Below are 20642 nucleotides of genomic sequence, written 5' to 3'. Positions count from 1 at the left end.
TTATCCTGGACAGCAGGCTCACCATGAAAAGCCAGATCGATGCAATATCTTCTGCCTACTTCCTTACTCTTTGCATGCTCGGTAAGATCAAATGGCTCACCGTCAGCACCACGCGAATCGTCACTCCGGCCCTATTCACCAGCCAGCTGGACTACTGTAACACACTACATTAGAATCTCCACACATCTCCTGAAGAGACTGCTGACCATACAGAACTCCGCAGCTGGACTCCTCTTCGACCTTCTAAAGGGACCCATATCACCACTTACCTTAAGAAGTTCCATTAGCTCCCCTTTCAGAAAAGATGTAAATTCAAGGTGCTGATCCACACCTACAAAACCTTTCACAAGCAAAGACCAGCATATATCAACCATCGCACCATCTTCCACCAGCCCTCCAGACACCTGCACTCTGCGTCCTGCACTATGGCAGCCGGGTGCAGAGGTGCACAACTGTGGCGGGTGCCCAGTGTTACTCATGGGAATAGGCTTTCGGGTAAAGAGGGTGCAGGCTCGAACTGGGAGGCCAGTCAGGCTGTTCCTGCACGGGGGCTTGGGCCTCACGATGCTTGGACATAGGGACACCTTTATTCCTCTTCTCCACAGCCCAGGAACAATGGGTGCAGAGGTGTCCTTAGGCGTTGGGTTTTCCTTACCGGGAGCAGTCGTGGTGGATGGGTTCTGCTTGCAGAGGCTGCAGGCGATGTCTGAGAATTCACTGGCAGCGAAACCATGGTGGACTCCGTCTGTGGAGGGATGGGGTACCACAATGATACCTTTGACCCACCTCATCTCGGGATTTGAGACACTGGCACAGTGGTTTCTTCAGGCATCTGATTTCTGCGCTCACAAAGTCCTCACCGAAGTCTTTTGTTGCTTGCAGGATGCTGGGAAGCGGGTTTGCAACTTCTCGGAGGTCTTGGTTCCCGGGTGAAGTGCTGTCAGGTCTCCCTGGCTTTGGGGACTCAGCAGCTGCAGGACAAGTCGACTTTTGGCGCAGTTGTTGAAGTCAGCAGGCAGGCTGGCAGCGTTGGTGACAGGTCAGTTTCTGGGCCTTCAGTTTGTGCAGGAGGCGACTCTTCACGTCCTTCGTCTTTCAGGTTGGCAGGATCTGTTCTTCTGGTGCCAGGGTCTCCCCTGAAGACTGAATTTAGGGGCGTTAGGGGAGGGTAGAAGCCAGTGGGCTACTGAAACTTGGGGTCACTACGCCATATGATCACTTCCTGGTAAAAGTGGGCCAAAATGTGCCAGCACAAAGATGCCAACTTCTGAAAAGTTTTATCCGCTTTAATTTAGCCCACCTTATGGACGGCGCTAGCCTGGTGTGGCACTCCTACCTGATCAGTTAATTTTCCCATCTGTCCAGGTGCAATAGGGGCTCTAGACAAAGGAGATCATCTTCCTCTAATGTGAGAGGCGCCAGATTCTTATTTCAAAGGCGGCAGCTCTTTGTAGCTTAAGGGCCTAGGAAGGCTAATACGTAGGTCAGGTCATCCTATGGGAAGGGGTGTGACACCCGCTTCCCGAACCGGCTTTTGTTCTGGGTCTCCTGAGAGCAGGGGGCTCTCACCTTAGGAGGTCAGAACAGTGTCTTGCTTGGCAGGCTAGTAGAAACCAGTCAGCGAGCACACCAGAGGCTGTTAGGTTTTCAGGGGGCACCTCTAAGGAGCCCTCTGTGTGCATGTATTGGTAAATCAAACACTGGGTTTATCAATACGAGATGTTTGATACCAAGCATCCCGAACTTCAGCCATCACGTAGCCGGGGAACTCATTTTCACCGGCAGCCAGTGCATGTGTTGAAATGGCTACCCTGGTTACTTGCACTGTCAGTAATAGGACTGTCCAGCACAGGGGCATATATGCTCATTCAGCTATGCCCTCACATGTAATATTGAGCACCCTCCCTTAGGGTTTTTAAGCCTACTGTAAGAGTGACTTACAAATATTGCCTGCACTGGTAGAACATGGCACACAAGGATGTGTGACATGCCATCTTTTCACTTTTTTCTCCACCAAGACACGCAGCCTGTAATGGCAGCCTTGCATGTGCTTGGTGAGGGGCCCTTAGGGTGGCACAATTCATGCTACAGCTCTTAAGGCCCCTCTTTAGTACCTCAGGCCCTAGGTACAAGGAGTACCATTTGCTTGAGACTTATAGGGGGTGCTAAATGTTTTGCCAATTGGGGGAAACAATTGTAAGGTTTTATGGAAATCGCTCTGGAACTGGGTAACTGGTAAGCAGAAACCCAGTGCACTTCCTGTCGAAATCACATCATTTACAAGGCAACAGGTTGGGGTGACCATGTTAAAAGGGTACTTTCCTTCAACTGGAAAACAATAAAAAAGAGGCTATTGATATACTTCAGTAAGTAGAAAGGACATCTTCATAGGTTATAAACCTGGCTATGGATGTAGCAATAACTGGTTTCAGGCAGCTGGCTGGAGCAGCAGTCTTAAGACAACGGGGGTGGCTGAATGCAACCTCTTTCAGGCCAGAGGTTCAATCTTAAGGTACTAGACATGCAGTTTAATTGGGAAGAACTCTTTGGGAAGCACGTGCACGATGCACTCATCGATAAAGACTTATAGCGGTGCTTCAACAACATATGCTCCAAATGTTTAGTCGTGCCATGGGCAGAGACAATACCTTTCTTGGGGAGTTTACCAACCTTCCGGGTATCAATCCTATGTGCAATTTTAGCAAGGGTATCTTCAACAGATGACACATCAATACTGACCTATGCCGGCGAACAATAGACAAACCGTCAGAAGAAAATCTTCTGGTTACACAAACGGGCATAAACCTTCCAGAATATAGTGACAGTCTTATGACTCTGGTCTTCCCTTTACGGGTAGCTTTCTTGAACGTAGGCAACACTCTTTCTGACTGTCACGAGCTGTGGAGAAACATCTCTTCAGACCTTTGGGTACTAGACCATATCCAACAGGATAATCTCATAGAATTTATGCAGAAACCTCAGATATCTACCCCACAAGAGATTTCATTATTGCCTTTGTTAACCCATTCCATGCTGCCGTCACCCAACGGCCGTCGCGAGCACTACATTGGTAGTGCTGTGCACGTCCATTGGCCGACGCAGCCCCACCCACTCAATAGAACCCCGCACTGCGACGAAATTATCGTCGCCGTAAAGGGGTTAAGGTAGGAAATATGGTCATTTGTACCTAAGGGAGCAATAGAAGAAGTCCCACAAGAGCATCAAAACACAGGTTTCGACTTCAACTTTTTTCTTCTGCAGAAAAATTGAGGAAGGGGAGGCAGGTGTTGGTTGGATCTGAGACAGCTCAGTAAGTACATCAAAAAGCAATAGTTCATAATGGTTATGCTTCAGGATATACTCCAACTTCTGCAGCTATCAGATTTCATGCCTATTTAGACCTAATTGATGGTTGCTTTCACATTCCAATCCGTGTCGTATACAGGAGGTATATCAGAATGGAGGTGGCCGGATGTCCTTACGAATTGAAAGCCCTCCCTTTCTGCTTAAAGTCTGCCCCAAGAATATTTACCAAATGCAAGGCTCCGGCAACGGCATACCTTAGAAGAAAGCAGCACCAGATATTCCCTTATTTAGACGACTGACTGCTAAAGGCTCCATCAAACCACGAGGATCGATCTTCAACAGAAGCTTACCTCCAAGTTTTCAGGAAATTAGGCCTCTAAGTAAACAGAGAAATAGTGCCTTGACCCGAGCACTCTAATTACTTTCCTAGGAACAGTTCTGTACCCAAAAGTGTGCAGGCCTTAAACACAAGGGAAAGTACTACCAAGATACTGTCTGGCTTCTACGCTTTCAATGAAAAAGGTAAATTCTAGCCAGGAGATGCAAATCGTTCCTGGGGATGATGTTTTCTTGTATTTCTTTAATTCTCAACTGTTGACTGTTCATTAGGCCACTGCAGGAACAAATAGACAAGCAAAGGAAGTAGTTAACAGTATTATTTGAGGACGTCATCATAACACCAGATATAAACTGAAATCAAATGGTGGATGGAGATCAGAACATGTCTACCGGTTGAACATTCCTCTGTGCACCACCACACTTAATGGCAATAGATGCCTCAATGAAGGCCTTGAAGTCTGTGGGAAATGGTCTACCATGAAGAAGTGAAAACACACAGATTTACTAGAGTTAAGGGTGGTGGCTTTAGGACTGCATGCCTTTTTGCCTGTCTTAGGACGCACGTAATACCACCACAATGTTTTTATCTGAACAAACTGGGTCAAACTAAATTGCGCCTCCCATCAAGGGAAGCACAAGATATTTGGAGTTGAATTCTGCATCACAGGATTTCCTTGAAGATAGAACATTTACAGGGATGAACAATCAGTAGGAAGAGACAATCTAAGCAGATCTTCAAAGGAATACTACGCGTGGGAGCTGTGCCAGACTCGGCTGACACCCCTTGCAAGACCATTTTGCTGCTCTTCTTAATCGAAAATGCAGATTTCCCCACAAAGGTCATGGGGGAATGCCTTTAAGATAGCATGGACGGGAATATTTGCTTACATTTTTCTACCTTTCCCTCTGGTTCATTCTATTCTCAACATAATGAAGAGAACCATGTTGAATCATTTTAATAGTCCCAGCATAGCCAAGGCAATTTTGTCTCACAGAACTTCCCCTTCTGTCAGAATACAAACACATTTCACTCAGATCAGACCTAGGAACAATGGCCAGGTGATTCACCTAAATCCAGAATCACTCAACTTAGCTTCTTGGCTCCTGAATGCAAAGAAGTTCGCAAACTGAAAATACCTCTACCATATAGAGACGTCCTTGCCAAGGCAGGAGAAGACAATACAAACAAAGTGTACAGAGTGAAATGGCCAAGAGTTTGCATTGGTGTTCTTTTAACAATTGTCATCCTCTTTCTACAACCTGAACTTTGCTCACTTTTGCTCAGTCTGGCCTTTCGCATAGCTCAATTAAAGTTCACCTTGGTATGATTTCAAGGTTCAGAGATTCTTATGGTCTGACAGGCTGAAAAAAAAGGATTGTTTTCGAGGATTGTCTAGCGCTTACCATCCGATCAAGAAGCCTCTGATTGCATGACAGCTCAATACAGTGCTGGCCTAGTTAACTACAAGGCATTTCCTGCCAATTCATAAGTCGGATAATAAGTCGCTCTCGTGAAAAATGGGCTTCCTTCTAGTATTAATGGCAGCAAGGAGAATTAACGAAATACAGGCCTTTACAATTCAGCAATCTTACATGCAATTTAAAAAGTTCAACATTATTTTATGGTTTTTCATCTTAACAAAAATTTGTCTTGAAAACATCCTTGCAAAATCTGTTGAAATACAGCTGAGAAAGCATTGTATTCTCTGGTTGTTAATCGGTGCCCCAAATTCTATTTAGAAGAACTAAACTATTCAGGAAGTCTGACCAACTTCTAGTGGCATTTTGCATCGCCAAGGAAGGGACAAACCATATAGAGGTCCAGCACAGAAAGATGGGTTTTGACGGCTCTAGGCTTCTGTCATGAAAAGGCAGGAACACCACTGGACACTATGGTTAGAGCCCACATGACTAGAAGTACGACCACCTGTACAGTATTGTTTACTGGAGTATTATTGCCTGATATATGCATGGCAGTCACGCCGACCAATCTACATAGTTACATTTCAGTTCATTAGACATTACTGTCTAGTTGCTACTCCCAACCAAGATGTGGCTGTGGGACAGGCAATTATTCGTAACCTATTTCAGTGAGGTGAGCCTCGTATAAAATGTTTACATTGTATTTCTTCTACCTCTGCATGTTCTTTTTATCTGTCAGGTTGATTAGTGCTTGCTATTCAATACAAGCATATGAATCTGTGAAAGATTCCATACTGGAAAAAAAACAAGTTGCTTACCTGTAAAATGTGGATCTCCAGTATTGATATTTTTCATAAGTTCACATGTGACCCTCCCCGCCAACCCCTTTGCAGGGCTCACTACATTGAAAACCTCATATACTTCCTTTGGGCACTTATGCTTTGAAGTCTGAGTTGAGATGACCCTTGAGGTGAAGAATAATTCAAGAACTGTTCTTTGATTGGCTGAAGTTTGGATCTTCATAAAGCGATGGGAATTGGCTAACAATGTCTCTTCTTTGGGCTTTACTGGCTAATACTTGGTTTTCTACTGTTTGTTGTAATTACCGCGGACTCTCACCTCGACGACAGGGATGACTCAAGCATGTGAATCTATGAAAGATATCCATACTTGAAAACCACAGTGATCAGGTAAGGAACTTGTTTTAACTGACACATGTACAGAGAATGAGGCATAGCTCTGCTTTCTGAACATTAAAGATACTTGTGATCAGAGGGATAGCTGCTGTCGGAATGCTGCAGCTTTGAGATGTTGAACAGCAGATCTCCCCAAACTTCTTGGCCAAGCCATCCTTATTCCTTTCTGTTTTTTTCTGTGTGAATTCACCTCTCTATGGACTGCCTGGATTTTTGATTTTACATCCGGTCATTGTAACTAGTGTTGTGCCATATTCTAATGGTGTGAGTGTGCAGGTATGAGAAACCACACACACCTCCATATACTGTGGACCTCCTCTCGAGATGTCTGGGTCCTATCCTACACCCAAAACACTTCATGTTAGAGCTTGGCAGCTGGACTCTTGAACACATAGACATAGACATTTGAATCTTTCACAAAAGCCTATTATCCTTGCAGGGTTTCTCATGCTTTTGAATAGATTTGCGTTTTCATGTGGTGCATGCAGAAGAAACTTAAACTGAGTACACAGAAGCATTTCATCTATATCTGCTTTTTCTGGCAAACCTGGTTTGCAGTTGTCTTTCATGGAAATCCTTTTTGGAGAAATAACACTTTACAGAAATATCCTTTCCAAGCTTTTTATTTCTTTTTTTTTTTTTTTTTTTAGAGGGTATTAATGGAGCGTTTCATCTGTACTGGACAAAAAAACTTGTTGTTCAAGGGATATAGACTCTAAAATGTAGTTGTTGCCTGTTGGGAGGCCAATTCAGATGGAGACTTCTTCCTGCAAATTCCTCTCACTATGAATATCCAATACATTCCAGACTGAATCCCGAAACGTATTCCTCTAAAAGAAGTTCAGGTGATGACATGCAGCTTCAGCCGCAGCTTTACCCACCCAGGTTGTGACCAGACCTGGACTAAGGTGCTGGCTTAGTTTCCTACTTTATTGGTGCTTGTCCTCAGTTTTTGACTGTAACTATATAAAATGTCCCCTCTTAAGGTTTGACAATTTGAACCCAGTCGAAGATGCCATAAAAAGATATCTATCGTAACTTCATGGCATTTGCAATTGGGATATTAGATCAGACTGTTATCCATTAGCCTGCAAATCCTGCGAAGGCCTTCGGAGAACGCCAGGCTATATTTGGTCAAGGTCTCCAGGGACACCCCAAAGCAATCCCTGTATTCATGCTAATCTTCTGAAAGGTAAACACTCCCAAGAGAGCTTCCCTTAAAAGTAGATAAAGTTCCTTGGAAGAAGAGGTTATCATCATCTTTGAGGAAGGTGGCTGACTCTCCGTGTCAGTGTCTCCATCATTAGGAGCCTCTTCCTATATTGGAGAAAAAGATCTAGCCAGAGTTTTCGACTTATATTCCAGTCCTACGCAAGTCAAGGCCTTTAGCCAGGCCATGCTACACATATTCAGGACAGCACCAATACCCTCTGGACTGTTCTACAAGAGTGGGTCTCTTCCTGTGGCTTTGCCAATTCCGATGGCTTTGTTCCAGATGCCAGCGGACTTTGCACCTCCACAGACTCTGTTCTCTGCGTCACTTCCGAATAATCAAATGCCTTCAAAGGTTCCAAACCCTGTGTCTTCTGAGGCATTGCCAGCACCAGTGCTGCCTCCTGGTATGACCTCCTGTTTCAAAACCATTTTTTTTATCTCCGTGAAACTTATTAAAATCTTATAGCCATCTCAAGCAGTGAGGTACTATACATACATATATACAAACATACATATATGCACGCATAGAGGTGCATGCCTGCGCTGTGATTGACTTTTTTTCTCAAATCACTTGAGCACATCTGCTTATAAAGAAGTGCAAAGGGAACCGATAAGAAATCCATGACATATATTAGTGCATTTGAAAGATCTGTGCACTTGTTAATTCATAACGTGGGTGATAAATGTAAGGCTTAAACAGCTGGCATTCAGGCACCTTCTTGGTGCCCATTGGAAGGGATACTTAATTGTTGCATTTTAAGAACCTTGAAAGAATGTGTTACTCTTTGCTGGAACATATGAAAATATCTTTGTTTTGAACTGGTTAATGGCTTCCTAAAATAAGTATATTAATTCTTTAAAAAACATTTTTTGCTGTTTATTCTTTATCACAATGTATTCAGTAAAACAAACCTCCGAAGGCTATACAACATAAGTTCTGGCTGGTTACCCGGAATGATTGCAAAGTCATAATTCTGGGAAGGAACTCTTGATAGACAACAGGTTCGAGGCATGTGGGCTGCTAAATTCATATCTTTTGCATTAGATCGCCGCCTAGTGTTGGGTCCGGATGATCGCACATTGTTGTCCTGGAAGAGTCTTCGAAGTATCCTGAGATAGGTGGCTCCTCCCCTGGACTACAGTGCGCATGGGCATCGGATCCATCCCCAGATTGTTTTTTTCCGCCATTGGGTTCGGATGCGGTCTCGACGTCTCTGTCGGAACCGAGAAAACTAGCTTCTTTAAGGCCAAAAGGCCTTCGTTTCATTACGTCGGTATTGTTTGCGTACGGTCTCGAGTTCTTCCGTCTCTTTGAGTCGGAATCTACGGAGTCGTATCACTCTTCGGACATCGAGGCCTTCTCATCGCAACACAACCACAACTTTTCAACATGGAGCGGAGCCCGTTTAAATACTGTCCCGTCTGTGGGTCCAAATACCCACATATCGACGTGCACCCGGTCTGTAACAAATGCCTCTCGCCAGACCATAACGAGGACAACTGCATGGCCTGCTCCAGATTCAGGTCGAAGACGCTCAAGCTTCGGCGCGCGGTGCGCCTTGAGGCCAGGCAAGCGGCCCCGGCTCCAGATAACATCTTCGGCGACCAGGAAGAAGAGGGCCTAAGCCATCATCTTGAAATCTCACCGCCCGCGACGGAGGTCGAGGCAGATCCGGAAGACGACGACGGGGTCGTGGATCAAGGCCTTGAATATGTCGACGAGGTAGGGGACGTCGAAGAAGTTTATGGGGCCGCGGAAGATAGATCAGGGGATGAGCTATGCCCCGAAAGTTACGCAGATCAGGCTCGGGTCACGGGATCGCCACTCGGCCTTACCCAAGACCCTGTACCGCAAGCCACGGCCCCGCCTTCAGGCCCGGCCATGGACATACTTGCTACGCAGCCCGTATCGAAACCGAAACTGAAACCATCGGTATCGACTGCTCCTAAAATGGCCGACCCGAAAACGAAACCGAAACTAACGGATTCGAGTGCACCTAAGATGGCGGTCGTTCAACCAAAAACACCAAAGCCTGCTACCTCATCGACTCCGTCGGCCTCTGGTCCACAGAAGTCGAAGAAAACTGTCGATTCGACTGTGCCGAAGTCGTCAGCAGAGGAGGCATCCTCTAAGAAGGTCGTCCGGCACGGGTCGACCGGGACGACGCCGTCAAAGTCAGCGACAAGACTCCAGTACCGACTGGGACGTCGTTAGTCGGACGCGTGGTTGAGACGGAGTCTGCAAAATCACACGGATCGAAGGGCGGAGGCTCCACACATCGGTCCAAGGACTCTGTGTCTACAGCTGCAGCATCGACGTCTAAGGTTCCGAAGGGCCCACAGGACGTCGGAACCGAAGGCAAGGTGAAGGCCTCCTCATCGGCGCCAAGTGCCGCTGTGAGTGACGCATCCCTCATCGCCACTTCACTTCAAAGAATACGGGATAAGGCTTCTGCGACGTCGGCTCCGGCGCCGTCGCACCAGAAGACGATGGACATGCCGGCAAAGCCTACTGGCAAACTTCTCTTCATTCTGCCGCCAAAGGAGGCACCAAAGGCCTTTGCGCCAAAGACGGCGCCAAAGACATCGGACTCGTCCACGCCTGCTGGAGTATTGGGTCGACAACTCGACTCAGGAGACGATTCTGAACGTTTTATCGACGCGGACACGGGCAAGTTGACCCTTTACAAGAGGAAGATCACTTCCCAGCCAGTTGACTCCTATGTTATCCCACTTAAAAAGAAGAGGCTTGCACAGAACACTCCAGCCCTGATTGAACCTATCCAGCCTCCTCCTAGAAGGAGTCCAACACCTTCCCCTGACCACTCTGAGGGAGAGGAATATGGACAAGATGACCAGTACACTTTCCCCATCAATGAGCCCGATGCACAACAGGATTCCTATGACGACATAGGTGACCAGGGAATCCAAAATGTGGGGCAAGACCCACAGCCTTTCAGTGCACGTGCATCCCCAACAGAAGACTCTGCAGGATTTCATGCACTCATTGAACGGGCAGCTGCTAATCATGATGTGGACATGCATGCTGACCCAGTGGAGGAAGATTTTCTGTTTGACACTTTTTCAGTCTCTGAAAGGACAGTCAAGACACTTCCTATGCTCAAAGGTGTCCTTAAGCATGCTGCGGATATCTTTAAAGAGCCTACCAGGGCGAGGGTGGTCAATCCACGCATCGAGAAGAAATACAGACCAGCACCTGCAGACCCTGCATACCTTCGGGGACCGTTGCCACTAGACTCTCTTGTGGTCGCAAATGCCTGCAAAAGGGCAAACTCCCAGACAACGGGTGAAGCTCCTCCCCCAGACAAGGAGTCTAAAGTGCTTGAGGCAGGGGGCAAAAGAGTAGCTGCGCAGGCTGCCAATTTCTGGCGTATTGCGAACACACAGGCACTATTGGCACGTTATGATAGGGCGCATTACGACACCCTAGAGCAACTTTTACAACACCTGCCTTCGCAGTTTCAAGAGGGTACCAAACTGCTTATAGAGGAGGGAAAACTCATCTCCAATGCAGCCATAAAGTGTGCACTTGATGCCGCGGACACAGCAGCTGGGCTATTAACACTAGCGTCATGCTGAGACGACAAGCGTGGCTACGCATATCAGGGTTTAAACCAGACATTCAAACGACCATACTCAATCAGCCCGTCAATCCTGATAGACTGTTTGGTCCTGATGTTGACACCACCCTCAAAGATTAAGAAAGACAACGAAACAGCTAAGTCTATGGGGGCCCTTCAGTCACAAAAATTCCGGGGCTACACTTTTCGTCGCTCAGGTGCACGTGGAGTCACCCGAGGACAGATGGGTCAACAATCTCAGTTCACTAGAGGTGGAGCACAGTCCTCGTACCCCAAGCAGAATAAAGGGGGTTATCGAGGAAACAGCACCAGAGGACGTGGCAGAGGAAACAACAACTCCCGTTCCTCTGCCCCAAACAAACAGTGACTCTCTGTCACTGCCCCCCGACCATTTAACACCTGTCGGGGGGTGACTCCAGCAGTTCCTGCCAGTCTGGACAAACATCACCACAGACAGGTGGGTACGACAACTTGTCCAGTACGGTTATTGTCTAGAGTTATAGTCCACTCCACCCAACATTCCACCAAGGCAACGGCCTATGTCCGCAGAGCACTTGCACTTATTGCAGCAAGAAGTAGTGGTGATGCTGCAAAAAGGCGCAATCGAGCTCGTGCCAGTGGAGGAGGAAGGCACAGGGGTCTATTCCCTGTATTTCCTTATTCCAAAGAAGGACGGATCTCTCAGACCCATTCTAGATCTGCGTCCCCTCAACCTGTATATACTATCAGAACATTTCCATATGCTTACACTGCAACAGATTCTTCCCTTACTGAACCAAGGGGACTTCTTAGCAACCTTAGACCTCAAGGATGCTTATTTCCACATACCACTACACCCGTCCCACAGAAAATATCTCAGGTTCACTATCCAAGGCAGGCATTATCAGTTCAAAGTCCTACCCTTCGGAGTGACCACCGCCCCAAGAGTGTTTACCAAGTGTCTGGCGACGGTAGCGGCGCACCTCAGGAGGCAGAACATCCATGTCTACCCCTACCTAGACGACTGGCTCGTTCAAGCCAAGTCGAAACAACAGTGCGCCGCGGACATGTCGACTACCATTCACCTCCTTCACAATCTGGGCTTCTCGCTGAACTACCCAAAGTCGCACCTTCAACCAGCACATGTGCGGCAGTTTCTGGGCGCGACGATAAATACCCTGACAGCCATGGCTCAGCCAAACAAGGTCAGGATAGACAGCATGCAGTCTCTAATCCAAAAGTTCAGACCACAACACTCGCTTCCAGCGAGAGTATTCATGCAGTTGATTGGTATGATGGCCTCCTGCATCTTCATAGTCCCTCACGCAAGGTTACATATGCGTCCGCTCCAGGAGTGCTTAGCAAATCAGTGGACACAGGCTCAGGGACAATTGACAGACCTAGTGTTGGTTACCAGTCGGGCGTACAACTCTCTGCATTGGTGGAATCCACACAACCTTTGCAAGGGCCGACTGTTCCAAGAGCCAGTGCCACAGATTACCCTGACAACGGACGCATCTCTCCAGGGATGGGGAGCTCATCTGCTCACTTACACTGTGCAGGGACTATGGACGACGCAGCAACAGAAGATGCACATCAACTATCTGGAGCTGATGGCAATCTTCATGGCGCTCAAGTCCTTCAATGTACATCTGTGCAACAAGGTAGTGTTAGTCCGGACGGACAACATGACAGCGATGTACTACATTCAAAAGCAGGGAGGCACCCACTCGCCGCAGCTGTCTCATCTGGCTCAGAGCATGTGGAAGTGGGCCATTCAGAGGAACATTTTCCTCATGGCAGAACACCTCCCGGGCAAGGACAATCAGATGGCGGATCTGCTCAGCAGATACAGCCATCAAATGCACGAGTGGGAGTTACATCCATCAGTACTCCTCCCGTACTTCCAGCAGTGGGGTCATCCGGAGATAGACCTGTTTGCCACAAACGAAAACGCAAAATGCCAACACTTTGCCGCCAGGTTCCCTCACCCACAGTCGCAGGGGAATGCGATATAGATGAACTGGTCAGGCAAATTTGCGTACGCTTTTCCACCAGCACCTCTGATACCGCTGGTGGCAAGAAAACTACGGCAGCACTCGATGACACTCATCCTAGTTGCTCCAACGTGGGCACGCCAAGCATGGTACACCACGTTTCTGGAGCTCTCGGTGGTGCCGCATCAAAGACTGCGCCTAACGCCCAGGCTTTTGACGCTGAACCATGGAGACATTCAGCATCCAGATCCGCAACAGCTCAACCTGGCGATCTGGCTCCTGAAGTCCTAGAGTTTGGCTACCTTCACCTACCTCCAGAATGCATGGACATCATCAAGGAGGCAAGGAAGCCGACTACCAGAGCATGCTATGCTGCAAAATGGAAGCGTTTCGTCCTTCACTGTACAGCCAATAACATAAACCCGCTAGATGCATCTATCCCTAACATCATTTGCTATCTGTTACATCTTTACAAGTGCAATCTAGCGTACACTTCCATTCGGATACATCTATCCGCCATAGCAGCTTATCTTCAGAACAGGCAGCATCTCTCTGTCTTCAGAGTGCCTGCCATTAAGGCCTTCCTTGAAGGTCTGAAACGAGTCATTCCCCCAAGAACACCGCCAGCTCCGGTGTGGAATCTCAATGTGGTCCTCACCAGGCTGATGGGACCACCTTTTGAGCCACTACACTCGTGTGAACTCCAGTTCCTAACATGGAAAGTGGCTTTCCTTATTGCTATCACTTCACTGAGACGTGTCAGTGAGCTGCAAGCGCTCACAATCCAAGAGCCATTCATACAAATTCATCCAAATAGGGTGGTACTACGTACTAACCCCAAATTCCTTCCGAAGGTGGTGTCACAGTTTCATCTCAACCAAACTATTGACTTACCTGCATTCTTCCAAAACCCACAAACGGTGGCGGAAAGAATGCTCCATACTTTGGACGTTAAGAGGGCGTTGATGTACTATATTGACAGGACACAACGCTTTAGGAAAACAAAACAACTTTTTGTTGCCTTCTCGCCACAGCACAAGGGCAACCCTATTTCCAAAGCAGGAATAGCCAGATGGATTGTTAAGTGCATCCAGATCTGCTATCACAAGGCTAAACGCACCTTAACAATACCCCCAAGGGCGCACTCCACACGCAAATTGGGGGCATCCATGGCTTTCCTGGGGAACATTCCTTTAGAGGACATTTGTAGAGCAGCCACATGGGTTACACCACATACCTTTACAAAACACTACTGTGTTGATGTGCATTCCAAACAGCAAGCAGCTGTTGGGCAGGCTGTTCTCAAGACACTTTTTCAGGTTTCTGCAGCTGGCACGGGCACCCGCCGCTATATATTCTATGCAAAAGATATGAATTTAGCAGCCCACATGCCTCAAACTGAATATGCTACTTACCAGTATGCATCTGTTCTTGGCATGTAGGGCTGCTAACATTCATATCGCCCACCCTCCTCCCCGGTGCCTGTCGCAGCTGCAGACATACTCTTGCATTCAATCATTAGCATGGACATCCTTTACACTCCATCTCTGCCACAATGGCTAAAAACAATCTGGGGATGGAGCCGATGCCCATGCGCACTGTAGTCCAGGGGAGGAGCCACCTATCTCAGGATACTTCGAAGACTCTTCCAGGACAACAATGTGCGATCATCCGGACCCAACACTAGGCGGCGATCTAATGCAAAAGATATGAATGTTAGCAGCCCTACATGCCAAGAACAGATGCATACTGGTAAGTAGCATATTCATTACAATTAGCTTTTCTTTTCTTCCTCAGGCAACTAATATAGTATGGAATACTTTACTCTTTCTGGTGATGCTAAAGAAATGTGTTTAACCTGGTATACATGCCACCACTCTAATGGGGAAAAATGGTTTAGGATTATTGTTAAGAGACAAACAATTTCCCAGTTTTGTGTAAATAAGTACTTTACATGGTTATCTTTAATGGTCTTCGTGTTTGCCATTAGGAAAACTTTTTATTTTTGGTGGTGTAATATTTATAATGTTTTCTGGTTCTGTTTGGCTTTAGTCAAAGAAGAATGGTATGCCAGAATAACTAAATTAAGAAAAATGGTAGATGAGCTTTTCTGCAAAAAGTTCGGTAAGTACACTTATTTCGATTTTATTTTATTAAATGGTTTTTCTCTTTCTTGGCATGTTTCAAACTGTTGCTTTTTAAGTGTTTTACATACTGACCATCTTCAAGATTTTTTTGTTATTTGAATGAAGCTCTTGTGTGACCATGCACTAGATTGTCAGGGCTAGTTCAGTTTAGTATCCTATATTTTGTTTTATTCTCATTGGATTGAGCTGGTGTTCTTGTCTAAATATTATCCTTGCTTTGGAACCGGACCTGTGGCTTTCTGATAGGTGATTTCTCTATTGTTAGCCGCAACTCCTAAGTTGTTGTGAGAGCTGATATGCCTGAAACTTCCGGTATCGTAGTGTTGTCCCTTGCGTAACTGGTGTTGGTTAAAAAATAGAAAAATTGCCCCTAACCTTTTCCTACAGGTGATACCAGAGCTATCAAGTTTCCCAAGTGGCTGACAAGTTAACCCAGTCGTGTTTTTTTAATTTTGTTTTTTTATAGAATTATAGGATTTCTAGTCCTGTTTTTATACTGGATAAATACGACTACAAGTCTTAAAATTCCAAGAACAAGCCTGGATTGACATAATTAGTCACGGATGGACCTGGGAAACCTGGCAGTTAGTTGTCATGCTTTATTCCTATTTTGGATGCCTTCATTTCCATCTAACCTTCATCATTAACAGACTGCAGAAACTTCTGACCCTCACATTTCGATGATCTAGTCCGTTATTGCCCACTATCATATTAAAATTATTTCTTTTCTGCCACTGATGTAGCCTCTATTACCAAGCCTAAATCGTTTTTTATTTGACTTTGTAGAAATAAGTTTTTTATTTTTGGTGATTATACATGGTTCCTTCAACTGTTCCCTGGGCACCATTAGTCTCATTCAAATTTGCTTACCTGGCAGATGATTGGGTTAACATTTATCTTCACACTGCACTCCCAGACCAATTGGTTTGTAGAAAAAATGAGTACGTATCATAACTGTTATATTGCGCCCACTCCTCATAAAGCCCTCATACACCTTTAACATCCACTGGGCTATACAAAGTATTGTTTTTTACGTTTATCTTTGGCATATTTTTAGGTTTCAACTGTGGTGCCTGGTTTCTCCTCATAGCTTTTGCAAATACTAACTGCAAAAAGATTAGTGAGTTATTGTGATTTTTGAGAGGGCAGAGTTTCTGACCGTTATTGATAATGTAGTTGTGGCAGCCGTCATTCCCATCATGTTTTAAGTCGAGAATCATCTCTTCCGGTAATTGCTGTCCTCGTTGTAGTGACAATTGAACAAAAACTTCCATCTGTCTTTAGAATATAAAATAAACTGTGTATATGGTCATATCCTTAATCATGTGGCTTTTCTTCATTTTCATTGCTATCTCAATTGACAACCAGACTAAAATGATGCAATGTGAGTGGATAAGATCATATTTTATTTGCTCATTGCTCTTCCAAGCTTTCCTCCAGATCCTGCTTGAGTACACATGACAAAATCAATTGCTGTCTTGCATATGGGTGCCAAATGGCATGTAGTGAGCTGCCTTGGCCTGCTGAGTCTTATGTTATTTTTGATAGCCTTTCAGGTGGGCTTTGAATAGGTGCATACTTCGATTGATCCCTTCAAAGCCAGAACTTTAGGTTTAAATCTTTTTATTTGGGTAACAGTCAGTGCATCAGATCCCTCTGAGTGAGAGCATCAGTTGTGGTGAGGCGTAAAAGCTGTAGGTACCTGGGACACACGAGTTCCTGGAATTCCTGGACCAGGATAGCTAAACGTGGTTGCCAGAGCTCTCCAAATGTCGAGCCCCTCTCCGCCAGCGAGTAAAATCTTCTCCATCCCTAGTATGTGCCACAAGCGCTGGAGCCAACCTATGTGTGAGGGAATCCGAGGGTCTTCCAGTGAAGTAAAAATGTTTTGGGTGGCCGTACCTAGCGCAGTCGCTATCAGGTGCTCTCTTCTAGACTTGACAGGGTATGTTAGTGGGTTCGGAACTCCCAGTAGAACATAAGCAGGAAATCTGGGGAGCTCCATGTCTAGATGTTTATCAATTTCATCTAAAATCTGAGACCAATATTGTTGTAAGTGCTCCCATTCCCACAGGAGTTGAACCAACATTCCGGTTTTCCCACACCCCCTCCGTGTTTTGCATGGGGCCGGCTTGGTGAATACGATCTGGAGTGTAGTACCAGTAAGTGGCTAATTTAGTTAGTGTTTCTGTAAGGCCCATGTTGCTCACCGACTGCCGCGACCTATAGTATATCCCTTCCCATTCTTTGCTGCTAAGGTCGTGTCTAAGGTCCCTCTCACAGCTTGCATTGTATGCATGCGTCTATCAAGTGAGCAGCATCTTACACAGGTCCGTGATTAATTTCTTATTTGATGATCTTATGAGGAGCCATTGTTCTTAAGGGGTAAGGTGTCGCTGCGCCTGCGGCCTATTGTCAGGGTGTAGTGCCCAATGTCGAAGTTGCAAGTACTGCAGTGTTTCTGACTCCTGAACCCGTAGTTGGATCGAAGCTGGGCGAAGGAGATCATGCCCTCTACACCAAATAAGTGTCCCAGCATTCCATGGCTCGCTAGTGTGTGAAAGAGGTCACGCCCATCCTGGGGCTAAAGTCTGGGTTGTCGAGAAGTTGAGTGAGAGGAGAGGGGAAGGTAGTCCGCTGGTGTCTCCTGTTAGTCTGATTCCAAATTGTTAACATGGTATGTGTATTGTTAGGTGTAGAGTTTGGGGGGGTCTATGCGGCTTCTTAAGAGGAATCTTCCTTTTTTTTTAAAAATGTTACCAGACTTTATTGATGACTTCCTTATCGTATACCATGCAATAGAATTATACAGAGGCAGTCTTTTTCCTTATATAGTAGTTATATTGCATATGATGCATACAGATTCTGCGTATATCGGTCCAAGTAAGTAATAATCACGATCTCAAGTAATCCTGTTGTCAGTATAAGCTGACAGGGCTCAACATAGGATGCATCAAACATAAAGCCATGTACGTTTTTAGCGAATAGCCCGAACCTGTGTAACCCCAACTTCCCCCTCCCTAACCCACCTACTCCCTCTTCTGGCCAGTCCTGCTCTCATTGCAAAAATAATCAAGGAAAATCATTATATACAGCACACTCCAAAGGCTGCAGCCTCTTTGCGGTATGAATTGCGGGTCCAGATCACGAAGTCCGAGGTTAGGGAGCTACTAGGTGACATTTAGCACTATGGTGTCAGGGCATCCTGTGGGGGTACTAAGTCCATTGATTCCAAGTCAATCAGCATAGCTTCCCATTCCAGTGAGATAGGCTGTTTTCTCAGCCCCGCTCTTCTCTACGAAGAGCTGAGCCCTCCGCTCTTCCCCACTGGAGCAAGTCAGCCAGCCAAATGGATATCGCGGGACATCTGGGGGATTTCCACCTCATGGTGAGAGTCCGCACCGCCAATATAAGGGCTAAGTCTAGAAATTTTTGTCGCACTTTCGGTACTCCCGAGCGCTTTCGAAGACCAATAAGGCAGTTCAAAGCGTCAGTTGGGACCGGTAATTGCGTGACTGTATTCAGACCGGGACAGTACGTTGTAGGGCCCATGTGCTCTTAATGTAATGTATCACTGTAGCATGTTATAAGTATAGACGGGGGGGGTGCGCCTGTAGCCCGCACAAAGGAGTTGTGATCAAGTAAGACGCCATCTCCGAAGAATGCCCCGACATCCACCACCCCACTGTCTGTCCAGTCCTGTATCCTAGCCCTCGTAAGTCTACCTTGTGGTGTGGGGAACCCCAGGATGGGGATGTTAGGAGCGTAAGGGGTCGCCGTAGAAGCGTATGACAGTGCCTTCCTCCAGCAGTGTAAGGCTGTTTTCAATAGGGGGGGCTTATTTATGGGAATCTTGGCTTTTGGTGATGGTAAAGAGTGTAATTCGCCCCGATCCAACTTCTGAGGCATAAAAGCAATCTCCTGCAGGTTCATCCCTGCCGTCCAGAATGAGAGCCATTGGAGTTGACTAGCATAGTAATAACTTCTGAAGTCAGGGACGCCCAGGCCGCCACTCTGGGTCTCCAGTTGCAACTTCCACAGGCCTATTCGTCTGCGGCCAGTGCCCCAGATGAGATTCACTAGTATAGTATTCAGTGAGCTAAAAATGGACTGTGGGCGGAATAATGGGCAGGTTTACGAAATAATATAAAAGGCGTGGCAGCATCACCTCTTTCGATATGGCGATTCTCCCCATCACCGACAGCGGTAGAGAGGTCCAGAAGGCCACACTGGCCCCAATGGCCGTTATAGCTCGCCTTATGTTGCCTTCAATCTGATCCGCCTGCCTCCTGTAGATATGAATATCTAGATATTTAAAGGTGTCAGGAGCTACTGGCAAGGCATAGTCACCAAACTGTAAGATAAGGGTGTGTGGTATTTCCTGGAAAAAGTAGGCTATCGACTTCCCGGGGTTCATAGTCAGACCTGACAGGCTTGCAAAAATGTCAAATATATTGGGTAGCGGGGCATTATCTGCTTTCAGATCTCGTAGAAAGAGAAGTATATCATCAGCGTAGATTTAGAGCAAGTGGTTCTCCTCATCAAGTGGGATGCCAAGCTGGTTCGCCGAGCCTCGCAAAGCTATGGCCAGGGGTTCTAGAGCCAGCACAAACAGCAGGGGAGACAGTGGGCACCCCTGCCTTGTGCCCCTGTGAATAGTGTTTTGTTTTGATATGTACTGGCCAGTGCGTTCCCTGGCGGATGTATACAATAATCGCACCCATTTCAGGTACATATCCGGGAATCCAGCGTCGCAAACATGAATTCCCAGGATAGAGAATCAAAGGCTAGTCAGAGCGGGTGGCCGTCATAACATAGTGTAACCGCCTGGTATTAAGGGAAGTGCTTTGGTTCGGCAGGAACCCACATTGGTACCGGTGTATGAGTGTATTGACAAATGGCTGTATACGGTTGACCAGAGCCTTACTTAAAATGTTGTATTCCGGGGCAGGGAGAGGGGTCTATAATTAGCCAGTTCAGTGATATCCCGCCCCGGTTTAGGTATCGATGTAACCAGCGCTTGCATGGTGGAAGTTGGTAGGTGACCTGTCTCAAAGGCAATCTTATACACCGATTCCAGTGTTGTGACCATGGTCTCTGAAAAGGTGTGGTAAAACTCAACCGGGAGTCCGTCCAGGCCAGGTGCTTTGTTCCGATTCAGACCCTTAATTGCGGCTAAGATTTCCTGTTGAGTTATCGGGCCATCTATGACTTTACGCATAGCATCTGAGACTACCAGAAAGGGGAGATCTTGCAAAAACTCCACAATAGAGTGGTCATCTATAGGAGCAGGATGTGCATATAGCTCTTCAAGGTGATCCTTAGTTATGGAACCTCTCACCACCTTGCTTCAAGCATCCAATGTACTTTTTCACATGTCCGCAGATGACACTCAACTATATCTCAAATTACAATCCCTCAATGACATCGTACTCCTGA

At 46.4% G+C, this 20642-nt stretch overlaps 1 protein-coding gene across 8 annotated transcripts in view; it reads left to right on the top strand.

The window, feature by feature from the left end:
- Positions 1 to 20642, top strand: part of GTF2I (general transcription factor IIi) — a 1750178-nt gene that overhangs the window by 783960 nt on the left and 945576 nt on the right. For all 8 annotated transcript variants that reach the window (XM_078679426.1, XM_078679427.1, XM_078679425.1 and 5 more), the window contains exon 16: positions 15109 to 15180. In XM_078679426.1, coding sequence (XP_078535552.1) covers positions 15109 to 15180 — 72 coding nt within the window. The remainder of the gene's footprint in view (positions 1 to 15108; positions 15181 to 20642) is intronic.

The sequence above is a fragment of the Lissotriton helveticus genome, chromosome 3_1, assembly GCF_964261635.1.
Source record: "Lissotriton helveticus chromosome 3_1, aLisHel1.1, whole genome shotgun sequence".
NCBI lineage: Eukaryota > Metazoa > Chordata > Amphibia > Caudata > Salamandridae > Lissotriton > Lissotriton helveticus.
This window is presented reverse-complemented; position numbering and strand designations above follow the sequence as displayed.